General features: G+C 45.2%; 1 protein-coding gene across 2 annotated transcripts; it reads left to right on the top strand.

The window, feature by feature from the left end:
• The first annotated feature begins 483 nt into the window (after positions 1–483).
• On the top strand, positions 484–10710 carry MSANTD4 (Myb/SANT DNA binding domain containing 4 with coiled-coils). Of its 2 annotated transcripts, none has more exons than XM_056327808.1 (3): positions 484–671; positions 6527–7156; positions 8830–10710. In XM_056327808.1, the coding sequence occupies exons 2-3, from the start codon at positions 6695–6697 to the stop codon at positions 9403–9405; spliced, it is 1038 nt and encodes a 345-aa protein (XP_056183783.1). In that variant the 5' UTR covers positions 484–671; positions 6527–6694; the 3' UTR covers positions 9406–10710. The 2 variants fall into 2 exon arrangements, with proteins under 2 accessions (XP_056183783.1, XP_056183784.1); XM_056327809.1 differs by lacking the exon at positions 484–671 and adding an exon at positions 679–1468.
• The last annotated feature ends 10095 nt before the right edge of the window (positions 10711–20805 follow it).

Genomic DNA, 20805 nt, shown 5'->3' with positions numbered 1-20805 from the left:
TTTCGCTAATTTAATTACAAAACCCCGATACCCCTAAGCCACGCCGTTTAGGAAGAAACACAAATCGCTGTGCGTTAGCTCAGCCGCCGCAGGCCCACCGCCCGCGCTAGCTCCGGCGGCCGCCGCGGAAAAGCCCCCGGCGCACACCCGCGCCCTCAGGCTGGGCGCCCGGCCGCTAGAAAGCCGAGCACCCCCCTCCCGCACACACCACCGCAGCCAAGCGCCAGCTCGGTGCCCCAACGGCCGAGCCGGGCCACCCCCTCAGGACTGGTAGGCGGGGCGGCAGCGCCAGGAGCACTTCATCTGGCTCCCCCGAGACACAGCGGGATCCCCGCCGCCGGAAGCTCATTGAGGGGAGAGGCGGGACTTTACATCCTCTAGCCAATCACCGGAAAGCGTCGGAAAGACAAGCAGCGACTATAGCCAATGCTCTCTGTGGGCTGTGCGCGGCGGCGGCCCTGCCGTGAGAGGAGCTGCCCCGCTCCAAGCGTATGTGGGGGATTCCGGCCCGCCTGGCGCATCAGGGCGGCCAGAGGGCGGGGCGGGGGAGAAGTGGCGGACGTGGACCGCCAATAGGCGTGAGGGAAGAGCTGACAGGCACGTGGCTCGCCCAATGGGAGGGCGGTGGCTGTTAAAAGGGCTGGCAACCCGGAGGGGCGAGTTGGGCGCAGGTGAGTAGTTCGCGCGGCTCCCCGGGGACCCGGGCAGGGCGGGGAGCGGGCCCGACCGGCCGCAGGGCGGGAGCAGCTGCAGCTGCTCCCCCCGTGGGGCCGCAGCCAGTGTGGGATGCGGGCAGCTGCTGGCCTCTTTGTAGGGGGAGAGCGGTGGGGCTCCGCCGCCGTCAGCCCCCGAGGGTGTTGAGGTGGTTGTCCGCCGTCCTCCTGCGGGGAGGCGCCCCGCCCCCCCATCCCCCCTCCCCGCCTCCCGGGAGGGGCGCAGGGCCCCGCCGGCAAGTAGCCCGCGGCCGACGGTAGCGGGCCCACCTGCTCCCCGGGGCTCGGCGCGGCGGGGGCCCCGGTACGTGGCCGCCCTCCCGGAGCGGGCCCGGCGGCGCTCGGTGCCGTGCTGGCCAAGGCAGCCGGCCGTGCTGTCCTTTGTTTGCTTCCTCGCCCTCCCCAAAGGGCTCCGTGCGCCTCCTGGCGGGGCCGGCCCGGCCCTGGGGGTGGGCCTGGCGGCACCCCCGCAGGACGCGGCTCCCTGCGCGGAGGTGAGGGTGCCACCCGCTCGTGGCCGTCGCTGTTTCAGGGTAAGGGGAGCATTCGACTGATGAATCTGTGGATTCAACAGCCGGGATCCCCAGCTGCGGTCCATCCTCGGTGCCTCCTCTTTGCATCGCTCGATGAGCCCTTCAGGTGTTGCCGGCCCCCCGTAGCGCTCCCCTGCCCCGGGCCGCGGCTCCGTGCGGGGCGGGGCCGCCCGCGGCAGCACCCGCCGCCTCCCGCGCTGGAGCCGCTCGTAGTACAAAAGCGTAAGTTGTTCCGAGGCGAGCTAGTCAGCCGTCATGAACAGGTACAAAGCTTTCCAGAAAGCCCTAGGCTTCAGTATCATGTGAAGATGCTCAGACTCTCAAATTCTGTTTAAAAAAAAAAAAAATGCATATAGCAGGGCCTCCTGTTTTAAAGCTGTTCCGTTTTGTATTTTTCCCCCAATTGTAAGCTCTGGAAGTTAAAAAAAAAAAAAAAAAAAGCCCCCAAAAAAGGCAAAGCATCAAGACTTCATACTTTAAAAAAAAAAAAATCGTGATTTTTCTAGAGGACAATTCAAATTTGATGCTTGCAACAATCCTTCATCCTGGGGAATTATTCAGAGGTGTTTGTTTTCTGGGGGTTTTTTGCTTGCTTGCCTATTTTGTGGGTTGTTTTTTTTTTTTTGGTTTGTGGGTTTTTGTTGGCCCAGCACGTGGTGTGAGCAAAGGAGATGTATGCATAGAGGCAGAATGTGAATGCCTCTGTCATTAAGTACATCAAAGTTGTTCAACGTATGTGTGCTCTGTATGTTTATGGAGTGTTCAGTTAAGGTTTGTGATACTTGTTTCGTTTCAACCCTGACCAATAGTTTGTGTTTCTTTAGCCCAGTGTTGAGGACCTTCTTGACTATAGGTTGCTTCTGGCCTGACAGGGTTGCATCAAACTATGTTTGGCAGCTCTGTGTTGCCTTTTGGAGAAGACCTTTGAAGTCTTTTTGTTACCATATGATCAGAATTGTTGCTTTTTTTCTCTAGCCAGCACTTTGCATTTCTACCCAAACTGTAAAAATATGCATTTTGCATTTACAGCTAGCACCACGCCATATGATGGGTGCGTGGCTGGTCACATAATGGGCTGTTTATGTTCTCTGTTATTTCCCAGGAACTTCTCTGTCACTTGACCAGACTGTAGCTATTTCCTGTCAGGTAACTGATGTTTCTGGTCATGTACCAGAAGTATTTTTGGTCATATAGTTGATGAAGGAATTTTTTTTCTTGCAGATGCCTTCTCTTACCTTCCTAGTGATGTAAGTGGCTCGATCTAACAAAATGGTTTTTTTTCTTATCTCTACTCTTGCTTCCACATACTTTTTCTGAGTGAACTGAGTCCCATCTTCCCGGTTGGTGCACTCAGCAAGTAACACTTGCTGTGGAATGCTCTGCTGAAGACACTAAAATGTGTAGCGAGCTATGGTTCTGATTTCAGAAAAACTGTAGTGTTTGTCTACTGGGGTTTTTTTTCCAAATGTTGTATGCATTTCATGTTTTAGACTTCATATCAAAGCAAAACTTAAACATGCTCTATGTCATGTTTTTGTAAATTGTGCTTCTCAAAATGGTGATAGAGTTGGGGTTTTTTTTTCCATCTAGAATGTGTACAAATCCTAGCTTATTACCAGTGTTGTCCCTTTTATACTTTGTGCATGGAATTGTTCATTTTTCTGCATTAAAGAGTAATAACCTGGCAACTATGTAGAAATGTCAGAAAAGAGAATATCCCAAACCTCAGCTTTAGTTGGATAATTATGCTTTTTAGTTAATACATCAGAAAGGTACCCAGTCTCACAGTGGAGTTTGATCAAACTTTTGGGGAGTCAATATACCGTTAAGACAATGCATTAACAGCCATTTGCATTAATAAGAAATGAATGGTCTTTAATGAGGCAATATGCTTTCAAAAATGAAAGAGTGAGAAAAGGTAAATGTCCTTACTAACTGGAAGTTAGTAATGAGTTTTAAAATGGGTGGTAGGCTTTGCTGCTGTTTTGCTGGGAAATTCAGGGGCTTGTATCAGACATCATCTGGTATAAAAATAGAAGTCTAAAGGAAAATTTTACGTGGTAAAGGAATTGGATGCCAGCAGTTCCCAAGTTAGTATTATAATTCTTAAAGGTTATTGTTTGCCTTATTGCATAAAATCCAAAAGTAAGATGAGGCACTTAACAAAGAATGGCTGAGGAGATCAGACAGGTGATGCACAAGACCTGCACAAGGAGCAGTGAGACTGATCCACATGGTGACTTGACATCTGTGTGTTTTAACTCCTAATCTTCTCTGGAGCTAAGGTGAAAGCTTGGCTGTTGGTGTTGTCAGCATTCATGCAGAATTAGAAAGTCCCGTTGATGAAAAATTGATTTGAAAACCCAATATTTTTTTTTCTTGTGATTATGCCCACTTCACCCTGCTGTGCTAGTGCTGAGGAGTGTAGGTAAGGCCAGGGTAAATAGAGATACCATGTAAGTCTCTGAAATCCTCTCGTTCCCTGTTACTGGGGAATGACCAGAACCTTATTCATCCCAGCTGGGGCCAAGTAAAAGACTTAGCCAGTGTATGACTTGAGATGAAAATGGCAGCTGTTCAGCAGAAGTCTGATATTTAGATACCTTTAAGAGACAATTAAGTAGTACTTTGAAGTGTTTGACATCCAGCTGTCAAATACTTCAGAAAGTTTGACCCATTTTTCCATCGTTAGCAAAGTACTTTATATTCACTGAAGTACATGCTTAAAATCAAATGTGAAATTCTACTGATTTCATTAAAAAGAAGTATAACCCTGTAAACGAAGGTTCTGTGTCTTGGTGGTGACAAGTCAGAAATACCATAGTTCTTGTGAAACTTGTATATTAGAATTCCATGTAATTCTTTCTACCTGGAAGACCAACTCAAAATGGTTGCCTCCAAATCTTTCACACACACTCCCCATTCTGAAAACAGGGAAGTGCAAATGTGTGTGTTTCTAAAGCCAGCATGAAGGTAGGAGTAATTGGTCATTCCCCAGTAACCAGGAATCACAGCATCATCTATATATTTATCAGTCTTGAATAACTGCCTTATTAACGGTGAAGCTTCTGAAGGTGCTCTTAATTTGTTTGGTGTGCAGGTAATTTTTCTGAAATTTACCTGCTTGGTAACTTAAAAAGTTAAGAAAAACCCCAAAACTTATGCAAGATAAACTTTGATACGTAGGTCAAGAAATTCAATCGCTGTAATAATATAAAAGCACTAATGTAATTTGCATTGGAAAAGCACAGCAAGTACCAAATAAATTTATTTACTGCCAGAGGAGTAAATATGATGCTGCTCCCTTGAAAGCCCAAGTACCTTTTTGTGGTAAACTTATAATAATGATGGTTGAGGGAGCTGCTAAAAGATAGATAAAGGGTCTCTAGAAAAATTTTATGTAAGTCTAGCAGACACAGTGCTGTGTTCTGGTACAAATCTCACTTTTGAAACTGCAGCTTTTTTTTTTTAAGTACTCGTCATCAAGTTAAGGGTCTACATTAGAATAGTACGTTATATTATTTCTTTTAACTAATTCCCTTTTCTCAAAAAATTAATATTTTATTTTCAGAAGGGCAGGAAGTTTCATGCACCAGTTTTAGTCTGAGGGGTCAGAAGTGCCAGGTAACTGCATGGTTGTGGTCCATGCTGGTACACAACACTTTATGTAGTTGGTTTCTTCTTGGGACTCCATTTTGCATATATGCTAGCTACTAAACATTGGAAGTGAATTGAATCACAGTGAGGGCAGTATGTTAATGAGGAAAAGCAGTAAACCAGTTTCCTAAATGCAGCATTTAAAACGATGTTTGATGCCAGCATGCTTATGTGTTGAGTGTGAAAGAATGTTGCTTGATGTGGAAGGCTTTTCAAGTGAACCACTTACTTACAGTCAATAGCGCATAGGAGATGCATATGATAGTTTAGACACCATTCTTCATTATCTCTCAAATGGAGAGTTTTTCTGTAATGTGTTCATGCTTATGTTTTAACCAAGTTTAGGAGAATAACACAGCAAAAAAGTACTCAGTAACTTAACAGTTCTGTATAGCTGGGGTGTGTGTGGAAGGGTGAGGGGTGGGGGTGGTATTTAAGGATTAAGTCCATTAGTCAGTAGCAATCGAATGTATCATCTGCAAGGCATTTGCTTCAGGTGGACAAAAAGTCTATACTAGATTAATAGTGAACAAACACAACAGCTTGAAACTGCAAGTACTGTATAGTGAATTATTGGCCTACTTGGTTTAAAGCTTTTTAAACCTACCTAAAGTGGCAGGTAACATCATGCAAAAGAAAGTTCAAAATAAATCCTAAGTTGGACCATTACCAAGCAGTCTGTGACCAAGAACCATTTTTTTCAGTCTCTGCTTTGAGTTTTGAGGTTCTTTTTGGTAATGGTGTCTAATAGATTCATCACTGCATTAAGTCTCCTGTTTCTCCCACTCAAAATTTCCACTTTGTGTACAGAGTTGTGCACAATCTGTCAGGTGTATTATGGGGTTTAGCTTTCTCTTCAGCATCAGGCACAGGACCAGCTATTGCCGAGGGTAGGGGACTGGATGAACCTTCAACCTCACCTAACATGAGGTGTTTTGCAGTGTGAGGATAAAGAGGGCTTTACCATGGGCATGTAGTGACTTACTCCTAAATCTATTTTTTGTTAAAACACGTCTAACACATGACACTTGTTTGAACTAGTGGTTGTTTTCAGACATGCAGCAGGATTGCTCCAGTTCTTTTTGTGATTGTCAGATCTTACAAAGCTTCAACTTTTCATATTAATCTACTTTTTTTTTTCTTTTAATGGATGGAAACAGTGTCTCATTTAAAATGTCTCAGGAATTTCAGCCTCCTCAACATTTTATGGTTTTTGAAATAATGATATAACAATTTTAGCTTCTTTTGGAAATACTTTAACATTTAAACTGAGATGTGTATGTAAAACTTCAGCCTTAAGCAAATTCTGACTGGCAAAACTCTTTAAGAGTGGTTATTTATTATAATTAAATAATAATTTTTTATAATGGAGATATCAACTAAACCTTAGTGGTTTGTGACATTTTTGTGGATATATTAATGGATTTATAGCTCATATCAGATTAGAGAAGGTATTTATAGCTACTTTATATTGAGAGTTTAACAAAATGGTTTTCTTCTATTGAATGAACGATCAGTTCAAAATATGCATTCCTTACATGATGACTTAGGAGTTGAGTTCATTAAATGAAAATATACAGTGTATACCTTGGAGATTTATGTTGTTTGCTCTTTTTCTCTTAGGAAGCCTGACAAATAGGAAAATACTACAAAGTGAAGAGAAAATTCACTTCACAAGAACTGAGCTCTGCTTTCATTGGTTTTTAAATTTTGTTTGTATTAATAACTGATTAGTGTCAGACCATCTCTGTAGTCTACTGTAGTGAAATTGTTAGGTTAAAGCTGGAAAAAATGAAACAATTAAAAAGAAAAAGAAAAAGCAATTTTAGCGTTCAGGAAACTCAAACTCTCCTTAAGGAAATCAGAAAAAGGAGAGAAGTACTCTTTTCAAAACAACTTAATACAACAATTAATGAGATGAAACGGAAAGCTTGGGAGGAAATAGCAGAGTGTGTAAATGCTGTAGGTGAAGGAGAGCAAAGAACAGGGACAGAAGTGAAAAGGCGATACCTTGACTGGAGAGCACTCATGAAGAGAAAACGTCTGAATTCAAACATCAAAGTAGTGGGTGCTGGGTTTCACCTTCCTTCATCCAATTTAGATGACTCTCTCAATGAAGACATGGATGAGAAAATGGGATTTGCAATTGAATCTAGTTTTGAATGGCAAAATATCACTGACTTCAGAGAAGCCGGTGGATCTTTAACAGAAATCAAAGTAGAAGAGGAAGAGGAGGATCCGCAGAATTTTGAAGTGAGTGACTAACATACATTAGCTATATGCAATATGAGTGTTGTTTCATTTCAGCATAAGGCTTTTTGCTGTGTTCCTTCACAGCATGTTGCTGTTTTTTCTGAATGTGTGAATTAAAGAAACTGTAGAAACAAATATGTTTCAGAGAGATGGTATTCAAATCTAGCAACTTGCAATTGTGTGTAAGGTCTTGGCTGTTGATTATGAAATTGATATCCCTCAACTTTGAATATGTATTTGCACATATATTTTCCATTTGTGTGTGCCACAGATAATTATTTCAGTCAGTAGAATTAAAATATGCTGTTGAAGGAAGCTGGTTATTTTAGTTCTTAGGCTGTCTGGATGGTTGAATGGGGAAGAGAAATGTACCTCTTTAACAAATGAAAGTATATGTTACCTGCAGGTTCAGAAATAAATGGAATACATAAAGAGATAAGAATACTGCTTGCATTTCTTAAAATGAACCCATAGGAATGAAAATATTATTTGAGTAAGTCAGTCAACCATTCCTGTCTGTCAGAATTTTAGTGTGAATTTGACAAGCCGTTTTGGATCCTGTAGGCAGGTTGTTACTCTTGGTACTACGATGACTGTCCTGGGGTAGGCAGCCAGCTGGAGTGAAGTCAAATGTTTGGATAATTTTGTAGTACCTGTACAGATACATAGTTGGCATTTCAGAAAGGGGTGCTCAAAGAGTTTTGGTTTGTTGGGGGTTTTTTGTTTGTCTTTTTTTCTTTTGGGGGTGGAGGGGCAACTCCTGTCTTATCTCAATTGAGGTGTGTGCTGGGAAGAAATGAGCATAAGCTGTTAAATGGTAGTGAGACTACTGTCTGACAACTGCTGAAGAACAGTGTCTGCTCTGATGCTGGAGGACTGGGAGTGGCTCTCATTGTTCTAAGATTTTTCTGAACCCGTATCTTCCTCAGTTTGCCTTTCTTTTGCAGCATACTTAGTGGGAGGCAGTTATCCCTTGTGTACTATGAATTTGTAGCACATAAGGGCTATAACTCTGTGAGTTGTTAGTCTGCCAAAAGCAAGGGTCCTAACCACCTAGTCATCTGTGTCACAAATAGCTTTACAGCAGATGTGATTATACAAACATTGGTTAAACAAGTCCTGTTTACTGACCCACAATACAGTTTGAAGGGTTAGTGCATGTGAAAAATATTAAGGGCTTTTTAGAAATTGAATCCTCAAGTTAGTGAAGGCTGGGTTTGCTTGCATACCCCATAGCCTATGGATCCAGCTGCGCTTATAAGTAATTGGTTGCAACAAATTCCTAGTGGCTTACATAAATGTTACTCAGCTATATGAAAAGTAAGACAAACATACTTTTTTAGATCCAGTTTTCTATCAGTGGTTTTGAATGGTCTATAATATCTACTGTGCAGTATTTTCTGTATGTTCTTGCGTGTCCACTGACAAGCTGTTTTTCTGTTTTTCAGTACCAGGTATTAACTTCAGATAAGTGTGTTTCTGTACCTGTTTAATGGTAGAAAACAGTCTTTTGATCTAACATGGTTATTTCACAGCATGTGAGGTAAACAGTTCTGAGTAGCTTTTAAGATTAAAAAACCAGTATGTTCTTTTCAGTCAAACTGTGTGTAACAAATTTTTTTCTGGCGTAAAGACTGGAATGTAATTCTTGTCTATTGCATTCCTCTTTGCAGTTTCCCATTGAGGAAGAAGAAGAAATTTTGTCATCAGTTTTGCCAGATTCAAAAAAGGAAAATGACCTACCAGACTTCCCCCACATTGAAGAGTTTGGAAATCTAAGCTCTGCTCAAGCTAGGCTAGCCTATGAAGATTCTCACTTGCTTATAAATCTGGAGAAGCAGAAGGTGGAGCTGGAGAAGCAGCGACTAGATATTGAAGCTGAAAGGTTGCAAGTGGAGAAGGAGCGCCTGCAAATTGAAAAAGAACGGTTGCGGCATGTTGATTTGGAGCGCGAGAGACTTCAGATTGAGAAGGAGCGACTTCAGATTGAATGGGAGAAACTCAGGCTAGAGACTCTGCATGCTGAAAAACCTGCCCTGGAAAATGACCTCACCCAAACAGAAAAACCCATCATGCAGCCTCTGGATCTAGAAACTGAAAAATTAAAACTTGAAAAAGAACGTTTGCAGTTAGAGAAGGAGAGGCTGCAGTTCTTGAAGTTTGAGTCGGAGAAGCTGCAGATTGAGAAGGAACGCTTGCAAGTGGAGAAGGAACGCCTTCGAATTCAGAGAGAGGGTCACTTGCAGTGAACATCCTGACAGAAATGTCAACAGTAGTGTTTCGATGTTTGTAAAATAGAGGTAGTTCTTAATACTGAAACTGTCCTAGAGGCTTAACATTCTTCTGTTCTGAGTTGAATGTTGATGTTAAACTGAGAAAGAAAAAAAGAATGGTGCTCAGTATGTCAGTGTGCCTACATAAATGAGCTTATGTGTGAAATTGCTTTTCAGTGTATCAGAACTAAGTGTTATATCCTCTTGTCTTCAGTATTGTGTTGTATTAGTTTGGTGTCCTCTCAGACACACTGAGAAGAATCAAGGCTGAACCTTTTACTTTTTTCACTGTACTAACAGTAAGGAAATATCAGAATAAATCGACATATGTTGGAGGACATGGTGCTGATTATAACCCACACAATAAATAAATATAACTTAGAACACAATAATGAATCAATCGTATCATGACACTGTGTTAAACTTCCCCTTTCTGCTTTTTGCCACCCCCACAATTTGAAAAAAAAGAGTTCTAGAATTATCTAAAAGTTAAAGTACAAGTTAAATTCATTGCAGTTCTGTTTACTGTTGTTCCATGGCTTGAACTGAGTTGCAGTGCAGAAAATAGTATTCATCCTTTCATGTGTTCATACACTTCAACCCTACCTACTATAAGCTGGGCTGTTGGTTGCACCAGGTCATTAATATGGAATATAGCACCTGTCTTAGTATCGCATAGGGACTTAGTGGTTGATCAGGCCTGCTATCTGGATGGTCTGTGATGATCCCCTGAAGTATATTGCTAGACCTGGTTTGTTCCTTGAAAGACAGTAGTTGGTGAGCACAGACTAAGGAGCCCTGAGCTTGAACGTAACACTCTTGATGTTAGTTCTGCTTGTCCAGTACTGAGGTTATGTCCGTGAGGCAGCCAGAAGAGGATTTCATGGCTGACCTCATACAGCATGTTTTAATTGGAGAAACAGAAATGGTCAGTGCTAAAGGCTCTCAGTATTTTGTATTCATTTAAAATAATTATTAAATAAAAAAACCCAACATGCAGGGAGGCTTTCTATTATTTCTTAAATGTTTAAATCCCAACTGAGCCAGATTTTATGTTTTTCATCTTTCTGCCAGTTAACTTCTCTTGTGTTGACTCCATTTGGAACAAGACTGAGAATACTAAATCTGATTATATGTTGAGTGACTTATGTGGATCCTTGTGCAAGTAAATATATTTATACCATGACAGGATTACTTTTATTCTGCAAAGATGTTATTTTTTTATTACTGAAACAAGTGTGCTTCTACAGTGGAAATAAATTTGACTACTACAATCCAAAATTGTTCTTGAGACTCTGTTCACAGAGAAACAGGGCTACATATGCAGAGAAACCTGGATACTTGGCACTGCAGGACCCCAGAGCTGCCGCTACCTGTGTTCACTGGGTAGTGAATCAGAGAGATGAGGCACATCAGAGTAGGACTTCAGCCAACCAGCCCTTACTTGAAAAAGGGAGAAGGAAGGAGACACAAGCCAGCTGGATAGAAATGCCATTCATTTCTCAGTATGTGAGATTCACTTTCCTGAATGTGCTGGTTCGACTCTGGCTGGAGGTCAGGTGCCCACCAAAGCCGCTCCATCGCTCCCTCCTCAGCTGGGCTGGGAAGAGAACTACGAGGAGAGGCTCCTGGGTGGAGGTACGGGCAGGGAGAGATGGCTCTGCAGTGACCGTCACGGGCAGAACTGGCTCGGCTCGGGGAAATTAATTTATTACCAATCAAATCAGAGTAGGATAATAGGAAATAAAACCAAATCTTAAAACACCTTCTCCCCACCCCTTCCTCCTTACCGGGCGCAACTTCACTCCCGGTTCTCTGTTACTCCGGGGGACAGGGAACGGGGGCTGCGGTCGGTGTCGCCCCCGCCGTCCCGGCCGCTCCTGCCCCTCGGGGGAGGGTCCTCACCCCCTGCCCGGCCCCGGCGCGGGGTCCCCCCCACGGGAGGCGGGTCCCCCCCACGGGAGGCGGCTCCCCACGGGCTGCTCCAGCGGGAGCCCTTCCCAGGGGCTGCAGTTCCTCACCCCCGGCCCCAGCGCGGGCCCCGCCGCGGGGCGCAGCCCCTCAGGCCCGGCCGGCCCCGGCGCGGGCCCCGCGGGGTCCCCGGCCCTGCCCGCAGCCTGGCCCCGGCCCGGGCTCCTCCCCGCGGGGCCACGGGCCCTGCCCGGAGCCGGCCCCGGCGCGGCCCCCGCGAGTCCCGGCCCCCTGCGGGCACCCCCTGCCCGGGCTGCGGGGGGAGCTGCTCCCCCGCGGGCTCCGTGGGCTGAGGGGCACAGCCTGCCCCGCCGGGGGCTGCCCTGCCCTGCCCTTCCCCGCGGGCTGGCGGGGAGCCTCTGCTGCGGCGCCCGGAGCCCCCCCGGCCTCCTCCGGCCCGGCCCGGCCCGGCCCTGCCCCGGGGGCTGCGGGGCTGCTGCTCGCCCCTCCCGGCCCCCCTCGCTGCCGCCGCTGTTCCCCCCCGCGGGGGTTTTTCCCCTTCTCAGCCCCTTCTCCCCGCGGCGCTGCCCCCGCGGCTGCGGGGCTCGGCCTCGGCCAGCGGCGGGCCCGGCCTGGAGCCGGGGGGCAGCGGCTCTGCCGGCCGGGGGGAGCTGCCCGCAGCGGCGCGCAGCCCCCGCTGCCAACACCTGGCCACGCAGACCCGGTACACTGAAATAAAGGGGCACATTTTCAGCTCCCTGATACGTTTCAAACACATTTATATTAAAACCAGCTTTCTGTTGTTCGTAGAAATTACTTCTCTTTCCCCTGCAAACATAAGAGAGGCAGAACTCGGGAAGTTTGTCGGGATTGCCTAGTGTGTAAAGCATTTACCCAGACAGCGGAATAACCTGGGTTTCATGATCACTGTATCCTGGGTGACCAGCTTCCTAGATAACTACCCTGACAGCCAAACAGGGTGAGTATGAGCAAGGGGCAGCACAGCAGCTGTGGCAGCCAGGGAGCCTTCCTGGGGGTGTCTGGAAGGACCCCTTGGCCGGGAAGGAGCAGCTGTGGAGCCTGGCTCCTGTTCCGGCAGGAGTTACGCTGCTGCTTCATACCCGCACTTCTGCCTTTGTATTTTACTCCCATGGAATGACTTAACCATGAGGATAATAGTCTGTATTTTACATGGGACATCTTGGGAATTTTGCCCCGAGAGCATTAAAGGTTTGGGGGAAAAATAAATAGATAAATCTGAACCATTTCTGACTTGTGAGTTGGTTTAGAAATTTGAACGCTTCTCCAAACGTGAACAGAGCCGTATGTAAACAATTATTTCTTCTAACAACTGTTCAGCCTCCTAGGGAAATGATGCATCCTTTGTTTATACAAAACCTTTTGGAAAATACTGAATGATGAAATTAAGTTTCGTCATAAATCTTTGAAAATACAGTTTCAACATAAAATTTAGAGAAAATTACAGAGTTTAATACATCAGTTTTATAGCTTGCTTTTTTCATACCAAAATTGCAGTCATTTTACAGTAATTTGAATTTAAATGTCATATCTTTAATATACTATCTGCATTCTCTTAAACTTTAATTGCTTGATTTACCAGCCTGCGACCCTGACAGCAAAGACCTAAAGGCAAGATTTTGACCATGTCAATGTCACCGAAATCAGGACACAGGTGTAAATCAGTTCTTTCATTAGCAAGGGAGAGATTTTGGACTCCTGCTTAAAAGAAGGGTCTGTGATTGTAATGAGTGACGTTTCCAGACTGGGAAGAGTTTTAAGACAAGTGGGAAACCACATACATATGGAGGAAGAGGCAAGTATTTAGAGAAAGGAGAGGGGTGAAGATCACACATTTAGTAAGGGAGGAGGCGAGTGAAGCTGATGATAGGTAAAAGGGAGTACTGGAAATATCCCCAGTGGTCATCGCAAACTGCTTTATCAAGTTTGTGCCTGATGCCCTGATGTCTGATCTCATGGCTCTGTGGACCCCCATGGGAATGTATGGACAGGGAAGGTGAGGGGCGGAGCGCAGCCTGAGGTGAGCAGGCAGCTTCACAGCTGCTGTGAAAGGCAGCGGGCTCAGGCGCCCTGTGCATGCCGTGTGGTTCCCTGTGCTGCAGCAGGAACATGCACCATGACCTTCAGAAATGCCATTATGTCCACTACTCCTTGAAGGGTTTTCTACCCAGTAATTCTAGCCAGAAGGCCAAATATCAAAGGTAAATTAAAGGCTACTTCAGAGAGTTTCTCACTGTCTGTTATTAGTGATAGGTGCCACCAATTTGTGCCTAGCTAAGACATTAATGAAGAAAAGCAGAGTGCATCCAGGTGTTTTTGCAATGACGTTTGGAGGCAGACTGGCTAATGCTTAACTGTTCTAACAACAGCCAGGGAAGGTCATAGGGTAGGTAAATGTAAATGTGGTCCCCAAGAGCAGCCCAGGACAAACAGCAGCCACGCTCCAGAAAGCACGGTAGGATCCAGAGGCAACTTTATTTTGTTGATTAAGGGGGCCTGTGTTATTTCTAGGCCATTTAGAGCAACTTTCACTGTGCATAAAGAGATGCTGCAAGCAATGTATACACAAGGCATGAAACATTTATTTATTAAGACGAAGAGGTGGTTAGGATTTAATAAAGTCATAGACTAAGCATTAATATCCTCATCACCTCAAGGTATCTTTTCTAGCCAGGCAGGCATCAGCCAGGAGAGGAAGGGTTTATCATCTCTGGTTTTATCAGCTTTTTGGTGATGTTGAGTTGCCATCTTCTTTTTTTTTTTTTCTTTTTTTTTTGTTTTGGTATTTCTTAATCTTTCCCTGTCAGTATATTTCCCCCCCCCCCCTCTTAAATCATTGAAGTGTCACTGACACCTATCGCAACAATCCCACCTCCATCTGTAGTTTTACCTTATTTTGCTTGACTCTTTTCTACAAACTTTCTAAGCTTTTTCTCACAATCATCATAATTTTCCCATCAGTATGAGCCAAAGTTAGGCAGCCAGGCTGTGTTGGACCCTGGATTAGAGATGTATCGGGGAGGCTACATGTTTACCTGCAGAGTTGATTTGACCCACCCTATCAATCTCCCTGATAACGGTCCAGGAGGTCTCACATAGTGGTGATACTAGTCAGAAAAACCTGGCATGGGTGAAGCAATTCTCCAGCACTGTTGTGCTTTATACCCAGCTATAAGTAGGTACCAAGCAGCTGCTGGCTCACTCTCCCCCTGCCCCTGCGGTGGCATGGGGAAGAGAATTGAAAAAAAGGAAAAATGTGTGTTGATATAAGAACAGTTTAATAATTGAAATCAAGTAGTAGTAGTAACACCAACACCACCCCCACCCCCCGCAACAATAACAATAATTGTAATGAAGGGGAGAGGGAGAGGAAGAAATAAAACCTCAGGGGAAAAATACCACCCCAAGCGATGCACAGTACAAGTGCTCACCACCCACTGACTAATACCCAGCCAGTCCCCAAGCAGCAATCAGCCCCTCCCGGCCAACTCCCCCCAGTTTATATACTGAGCATGACGTTCTATGGTATGGAATACCCCTTTGGCTAGTTCAGGTCAGCTGCCCTGACTGTGCTCCCTCCCGGCTTCTTGTGCACCTGCTCCATGGCAGAGCACGGGGAACTGAAAGTCCTGGATTCACTGAGCGCTGCCTAGCAGCAACCAAAGCATCAGTGTCTTACCAACGCTATTTTTTCATGCTAAATCCAAACCACAGCACTGTACCAGCTACTAAGAAGAAAATTAACTCTATCCCAGCCAAAACCAGGACAAGAACCACCTGTGGAGTTAGGAGCTCTGTGACTGGTTGATGGGTCCTGGATGTTGCTTCTCCAAGGCAACCACAAGACCAGGCAAAAAGAGGCAAAGCCAGTATCACTGTCCTTGAGCTGTTTCATGTGTTAGAAGAAAATCCTTAGTCACTGGCAGCTCTATGAAATATCTTGAAAGGGCTCAAGAGGGAGAGAAAACTCTGTCTTGGGTTCCTGTGAACTTTCCCAAACAGAGCATGGGGCTTTCAGTTACACCAGGCAATTTGCCAGTTGCCTGGTAGTAAAGTTTGCCCCAAACACTGCTGGTATGCCTGGTATTTGCATAATCCAGGACTGAGTTGTGTGTGTAAGCATAATCTTGAAATGGGCAATAATGTTAGGTGCTTTTTCAAAATGTAGCTGAATTATGTTCATATTTTGTTTCCCTTCCCCAGAAGGGAAGTTTCTAAAATCCCCCTTGCAAGTGGGAACAGAAGCTGATCATTCCTATTTCTTTGCCTTTTCATAGAACTTTTGATGCAGTTGCCACAAAAGAGCACCAGCAACATAACTGCCTCTCCGGCTCACACGCCCCCAGAAGCTCCTCTCATAAAAGCATGGAGTGTTCCAGAGACGGAGCTCGATCCAGGGCTGATATTTTACAAACACAAAAATACCCTCAAAAATCCTACTCCATGTCAATCAGGAGTCTTGAAAGAAGTGATAGGTGGGAGAAAAGGGGGGAGGAAAGACTGATTTTTCTCTATTGTTGATGAAATCAAATTTAAGCCAGAGGGTGTCAGAAAATGCCACCAAATGTAAAGGTGTTCACTTTTTTCTTTTTCTCTTTTTGTCTTTTTTTTTCCCCCTCTTTCTCTTTGTAATTATTTTTCTCCTTTCCTTTTTCCCTTTTCCTTCTTTTTAGACTTGAATGTAATAACCTTGCATTCTGATGAATGGCAAAAGCTAGACTTAACATAGAAGATTGGTTAGGGCCCTGTGCAGGCTCCCATCTCACAGGCTGTCATACCTCCCTTGCTGAGTTAGGACACTGGCCCCCCATCTTCTTCTAAGAATTAGTAACCCCAAGCATGTACCCTGTTCATTCCATGGTCAAAGTGTTTTGAAACACGATCCAGATTAGCTCAAGCTCCCAGCGTTCCATTCAGGAGTAGAAGTGCTAAGCCAGGCAATTTGCCCCATACCTCATTGCTCACATGTGTAGTCAGAGTCCAACTCAGCCTCACACGGGGGACCAATTGTTGCAGCACAAACAAACTAGTAGGCTGCAATAAGGCTTTTACCATTAGGTCAGATTCTACTGTCCACGCTGTTTCTCCTTTCCGCAGAAGCCAGACCACATTGCTGCTCCTCCACCCAACCCCTCCCCCACCATCCTCAGGGCTATTTAACTACTTAGCAGGAACGGGCTACAGCTGCACATCATCCATGTCAATCAACCCACTGCCTTCGAGGCAAGGCACCAGCTGCATATCATATCAATGCTAATCAACCCTCTGCCTTCATTCCTCTGCACTCAGAGGTCAGGGAAAGACTTTTTCCTTGCTCTACTCTCCTCCAGGCTGTCACCCTCCCTCCTTGCATGTTCCTGGTCTCTGCATCACCTTGTGTCTTGCACTTCTCTGCCTTCACCTAGCTCAGAAATTTTCAGGGAGCTTGTCACTTTGATGTTCATACATTCACATAGTGCTTATTTGCTTTCTATTCAATTTTGATATCTATCCATTCACACGCCTCTGACTTGGCTGTCTATTAAAATGGAGCATAAGAAGGCAAAAGGCCCTTGTCACTATCTGATCCCCACCGACTTTCCAGACAGAGCTGGTGGTGATATGTTCTCCCTTTTTTTCCTTCTGTGGAGAAGTAAAGATAAAGCCCTCTCTTTTCTCACCCAATTTAAGCAAGAAGGATGAAAGATATTAAAACATCACTCGCAAGGAATGGGCGAAAGAACTGGGGTTACCTAGTCAAGAAAAAGAGGGACTGAGGGGAGACATAACAGCTTTCAAATACCTGAAAACCTGCAGGAAATGCTGTGCTCTTTGTGCCTGCTGCCTATGAGACATGGAAGAATAAACCTAAATTGCAGCTGTGGCTGCCTGGACTAGTCATGAAGAAAAAGGCTGGTTAGGACATGAAGGACTGGTCTAGATGACTGAGGGAGCTGTATGGTCTCCATCGTTCAGCAATTTTAAAAATACATTTGGCAAACATGAAGAGTGATACAGGTACTGTCCTCAGCTGGTATTTTCCATGATGACATGGACAGAAGCAACAAAAGTATTCACTTCTTTTCCTGGTTATCTTTCTTATTTCTCTGTGCCATCAGGTTGCAGGCTGGCTTCCCTTGAATTTTTGTCTTGTGAAGAGATGCCAGCTGCACAGTGCAGACATGAGATGCTGCCTTTGCTTTTCTAACCTGCATTTATTTCCTAGGCTTAGCCAGCTCCAGCACGTTAGTCAAGTGCATCCCCATGGATGGGGAGGGCTGTTCCCAGGAGGCCATGTAGGACGCAGTGTGGCTGTTCAGCTCAGGGCTTGGGCATTTTGCACTGGGAGCCCTGTTTCTGCTCAGCATCATAGAATTACAGAACTATTTATGCTGGAAAAGACATTTAAGATCAAGTCCAACTGTTAACCTAGCACTATCAAGTCCAGTACTAAACCACGTCCCTAAGCACCACATCTATGCATTTTTTAAACACTTCCAGGGATGGTGATTCCACCATGTCCCTGGGCAGTCTGTTTCAATGCTTGATGACCCTTTCAGCGAAGGAATTTGTCTTAATATCCAATCTAAACCTCCCCTGGCACAACCTGAGGCCATTTCCTTTTGCCCTATCATTGGTTACTTTGGAGAAGAGACTTCACACCCACCTGCCCACACCCCCCTTTCAGGCAGCTGTAGAGAGCGATAAGGTCTCCCCTCAGCCGCCTCCTCTCCAAGCTAAACACCCCCAGCTCCCTCAGCTGCTCCTCACAGGACTTGTGCTCCAGCCCCTTCCCCAGCCCCGTTGCCCTTCCCTGGACACGCTCCAGCCCCTCGACGTCCCTCCTGCAGCGAGGGGCCCGACACTGAACCCAGGGTTCGAGGTGCGGCCTCACCAGTGCCCAGTACAGGGGGCGGTCACTGCCCTGGCCCTGCTGGCCACACTGTTTCTGACACCAGCCAGGACGCTGCTGGCCCCTTGGCCACCTGGGCACACGGGGGGCTCATGCCCAGCCGGCTGTCAGCCAGCACCCCCAGGCCCTTTCCCACCGGGCAGTTCCCAGCCCCCTGCCCCAGCCTGTAGCGCTGCCTGGGGCTGGTGTGACCCACGGGCAGGACCCAGCACATGTGTGGCACAAGGTGTCCTGCCAGGGTGGCAGTTCAGCTGTGTCCCAGTCAGCTTCTTGCCTCTGACAACATACAGTAGCTCTTTCACAGCTCAGCGTTTCTCTACCAGATTTGTACCATCTCCTGTGCTTCTGCACCCCATGAACTTCCAGACTGGAAAACCTACATCTCAGGTCATGAGCAGTCACACAGCCCAAAACAGGCAAAAAGATGATCAGTCCCAGGATGAGCTGTCAGTAACACAGCATGCTGTCAGTTTTTGCCTACAGTGTTCAAATAGCATCTCATGGTACAAGCTGTGGCACTAAATGTTGGGCTCTTTATGGCAATATTCCTGCCCAGAGGCTAAAGCCAATGGACTAGCAGACCCTCCGGTGGCATGACTACACCAAGGGAGGTGCTACTGCCACGGCTGCCCCAGCTGTGACTGCTCACCTGCAGAGCTCTTGCTGGCAGTAGTTGACAGAAGGGGCTTGGTGGGCACCGTACTTTGACAAGGACTGGAGCTGCTTGCTTTAAATGTGTATTTGTCTTCAGGAATCTCTCATTTGGCATTAGGGTGTCAGTTTGGGAAGAACAAGAACCAGTGGCCTTTGAGCAGTCCAAAGGGCTAACAGGCAAGTAGTTACATATGAGGCAAATAAACCTGAATTGGAGAGCTAGCAGTGAGAGCAGCAGTAGCTATGGCTGCTGACAAACTTGGGTTTCACCGGGACTCTAAATCCCTGCATCACTCGGGCATCATTGAAGTTTCTGGCTAACAGTAAGGTAAAATATAAGGGCCATATTTCTCCATATGTTAGCAGATTTGTTTTGCATCAGTGACTCAGAGTGTTCGTTGCTGCTATTATGACTACAGAAAGATGTTAACCCTTTTTTTTTTTTAAAAAAAAAAGCGATTGCATTTTAAAATAAGTGCCTGACTTTTTTTGTTTCCACGTAATCAACTTATTTGAAGGTGCATGTTCCAGGCAAATAAGAGGAGGAGGGCAGGGAAGAATGCTTTCAGTACTGACCTAGGGCAAATTAAAGTACTTCATCATTTCCTCTCATTCTTTTTTCGGCTAATTTATGCCAAAACAATCATTTTTTCAAACCACTAGTTCTGACACCAGTGCTTTTGGCTCATTGTCACTGGGCGATCTTGCAGCGATGCTGTGATCTAGCCATTTGTCACCCATACAGCATGAAATGGGAGCTGGGGAGGGAGTGCTGGGGGATGTGACTGCAGCAGCTCTCACCCTGGACTCATCGTTTTTCCCTCCTGGTCTCTTAAAGCAAAATCTCCTGGTGCTAGTCACAGTTACTATGGCAATGAATGCAACAGTTCTCAGCAATCAGAAAACATACTCAAAAAAAAAGAGGTCCACTGACACAAGACCCAAAGAAGCACTTTTCATGCACTGCCCATAATCCCTTTAAACTTTAGAGGACACTTCCATGCTCTTCTTTTACAGTTTATTAAGAATACCATTGTTATTTTCTGTTACAGTTTTACTGTTTTTAATTTCCCTACTTCACACTATCAGTAGTTTCATTCTATACATTAGCAGACCGTGGAATACCTTGCTGTCTTACTTCCATATTTTCTAATTGCAACACTCCATCATTAGTCAACTGGTTCATAATGTGGAAAGCAAAGTTGCTATTTCATTTCATGCTATATAATACAATGCTTCTGGTTCAGTAATTACATTGTGCCAGACTTGTGATCAATCCTGAGATAGCTCACTCTTGATGGATAGCCCCATCACAGAGTGTATAAGAGTTAAAGGAAGAAGCAAATTTTTAATTTTGCTCCTCTGTCAATTTAGCTATTTGAACACTGCTTTTCAGACCAATTTTTATCTCACTGAGATAGGAAGAGATTACAGAAATGAGAACTTAAAAGAGAGAACTGAAGTTTGAAAAATGTTTTCTAAAGTTTTGGTTTGCAATACAGGAAAGATATAAATTAGATGTTCTTCAACGGAAAGCTATTGTGTATTACTCTGTTAATGGAGTGCAAATCTTTTAGTCACCTGTTTAATGTACTGGAGAAAACCATTACCTGCTTCTCATAACTATTGCAAGGATCATATGAAATAAGCTGATGATCTTGCTACTACTGCTCGGTACTAGGCCTGTGAAACATTATTTCCAAATGTTTCCTGCTAGTCATAGGAGTGTTCGTGAGTCAAAGAACTGAAGTGGTAGCCAACTTTCAAACAGTCACAGGATATAGGAAGTGCCTTTTCCTAGTAGGGGAAGAATTGCATGTCTTTATAGAATTGCATGGTATGAGTGCAAAACCTATAGGTGAAATATTCCTATTTCTGTA

The sequence above is a fragment of the Falco biarmicus genome, chromosome 2 (assembly GCF_023638135.1).
Source record: "Falco biarmicus isolate bFalBia1 chromosome 2, bFalBia1.pri, whole genome shotgun sequence".
In the NCBI taxonomy this organism is placed as follows: Eukaryota; Metazoa; Chordata; class Aves; order Falconiformes; family Falconidae; genus Falco; species Falco biarmicus.
This window is presented reverse-complemented; position numbering and strand designations above follow the sequence as displayed.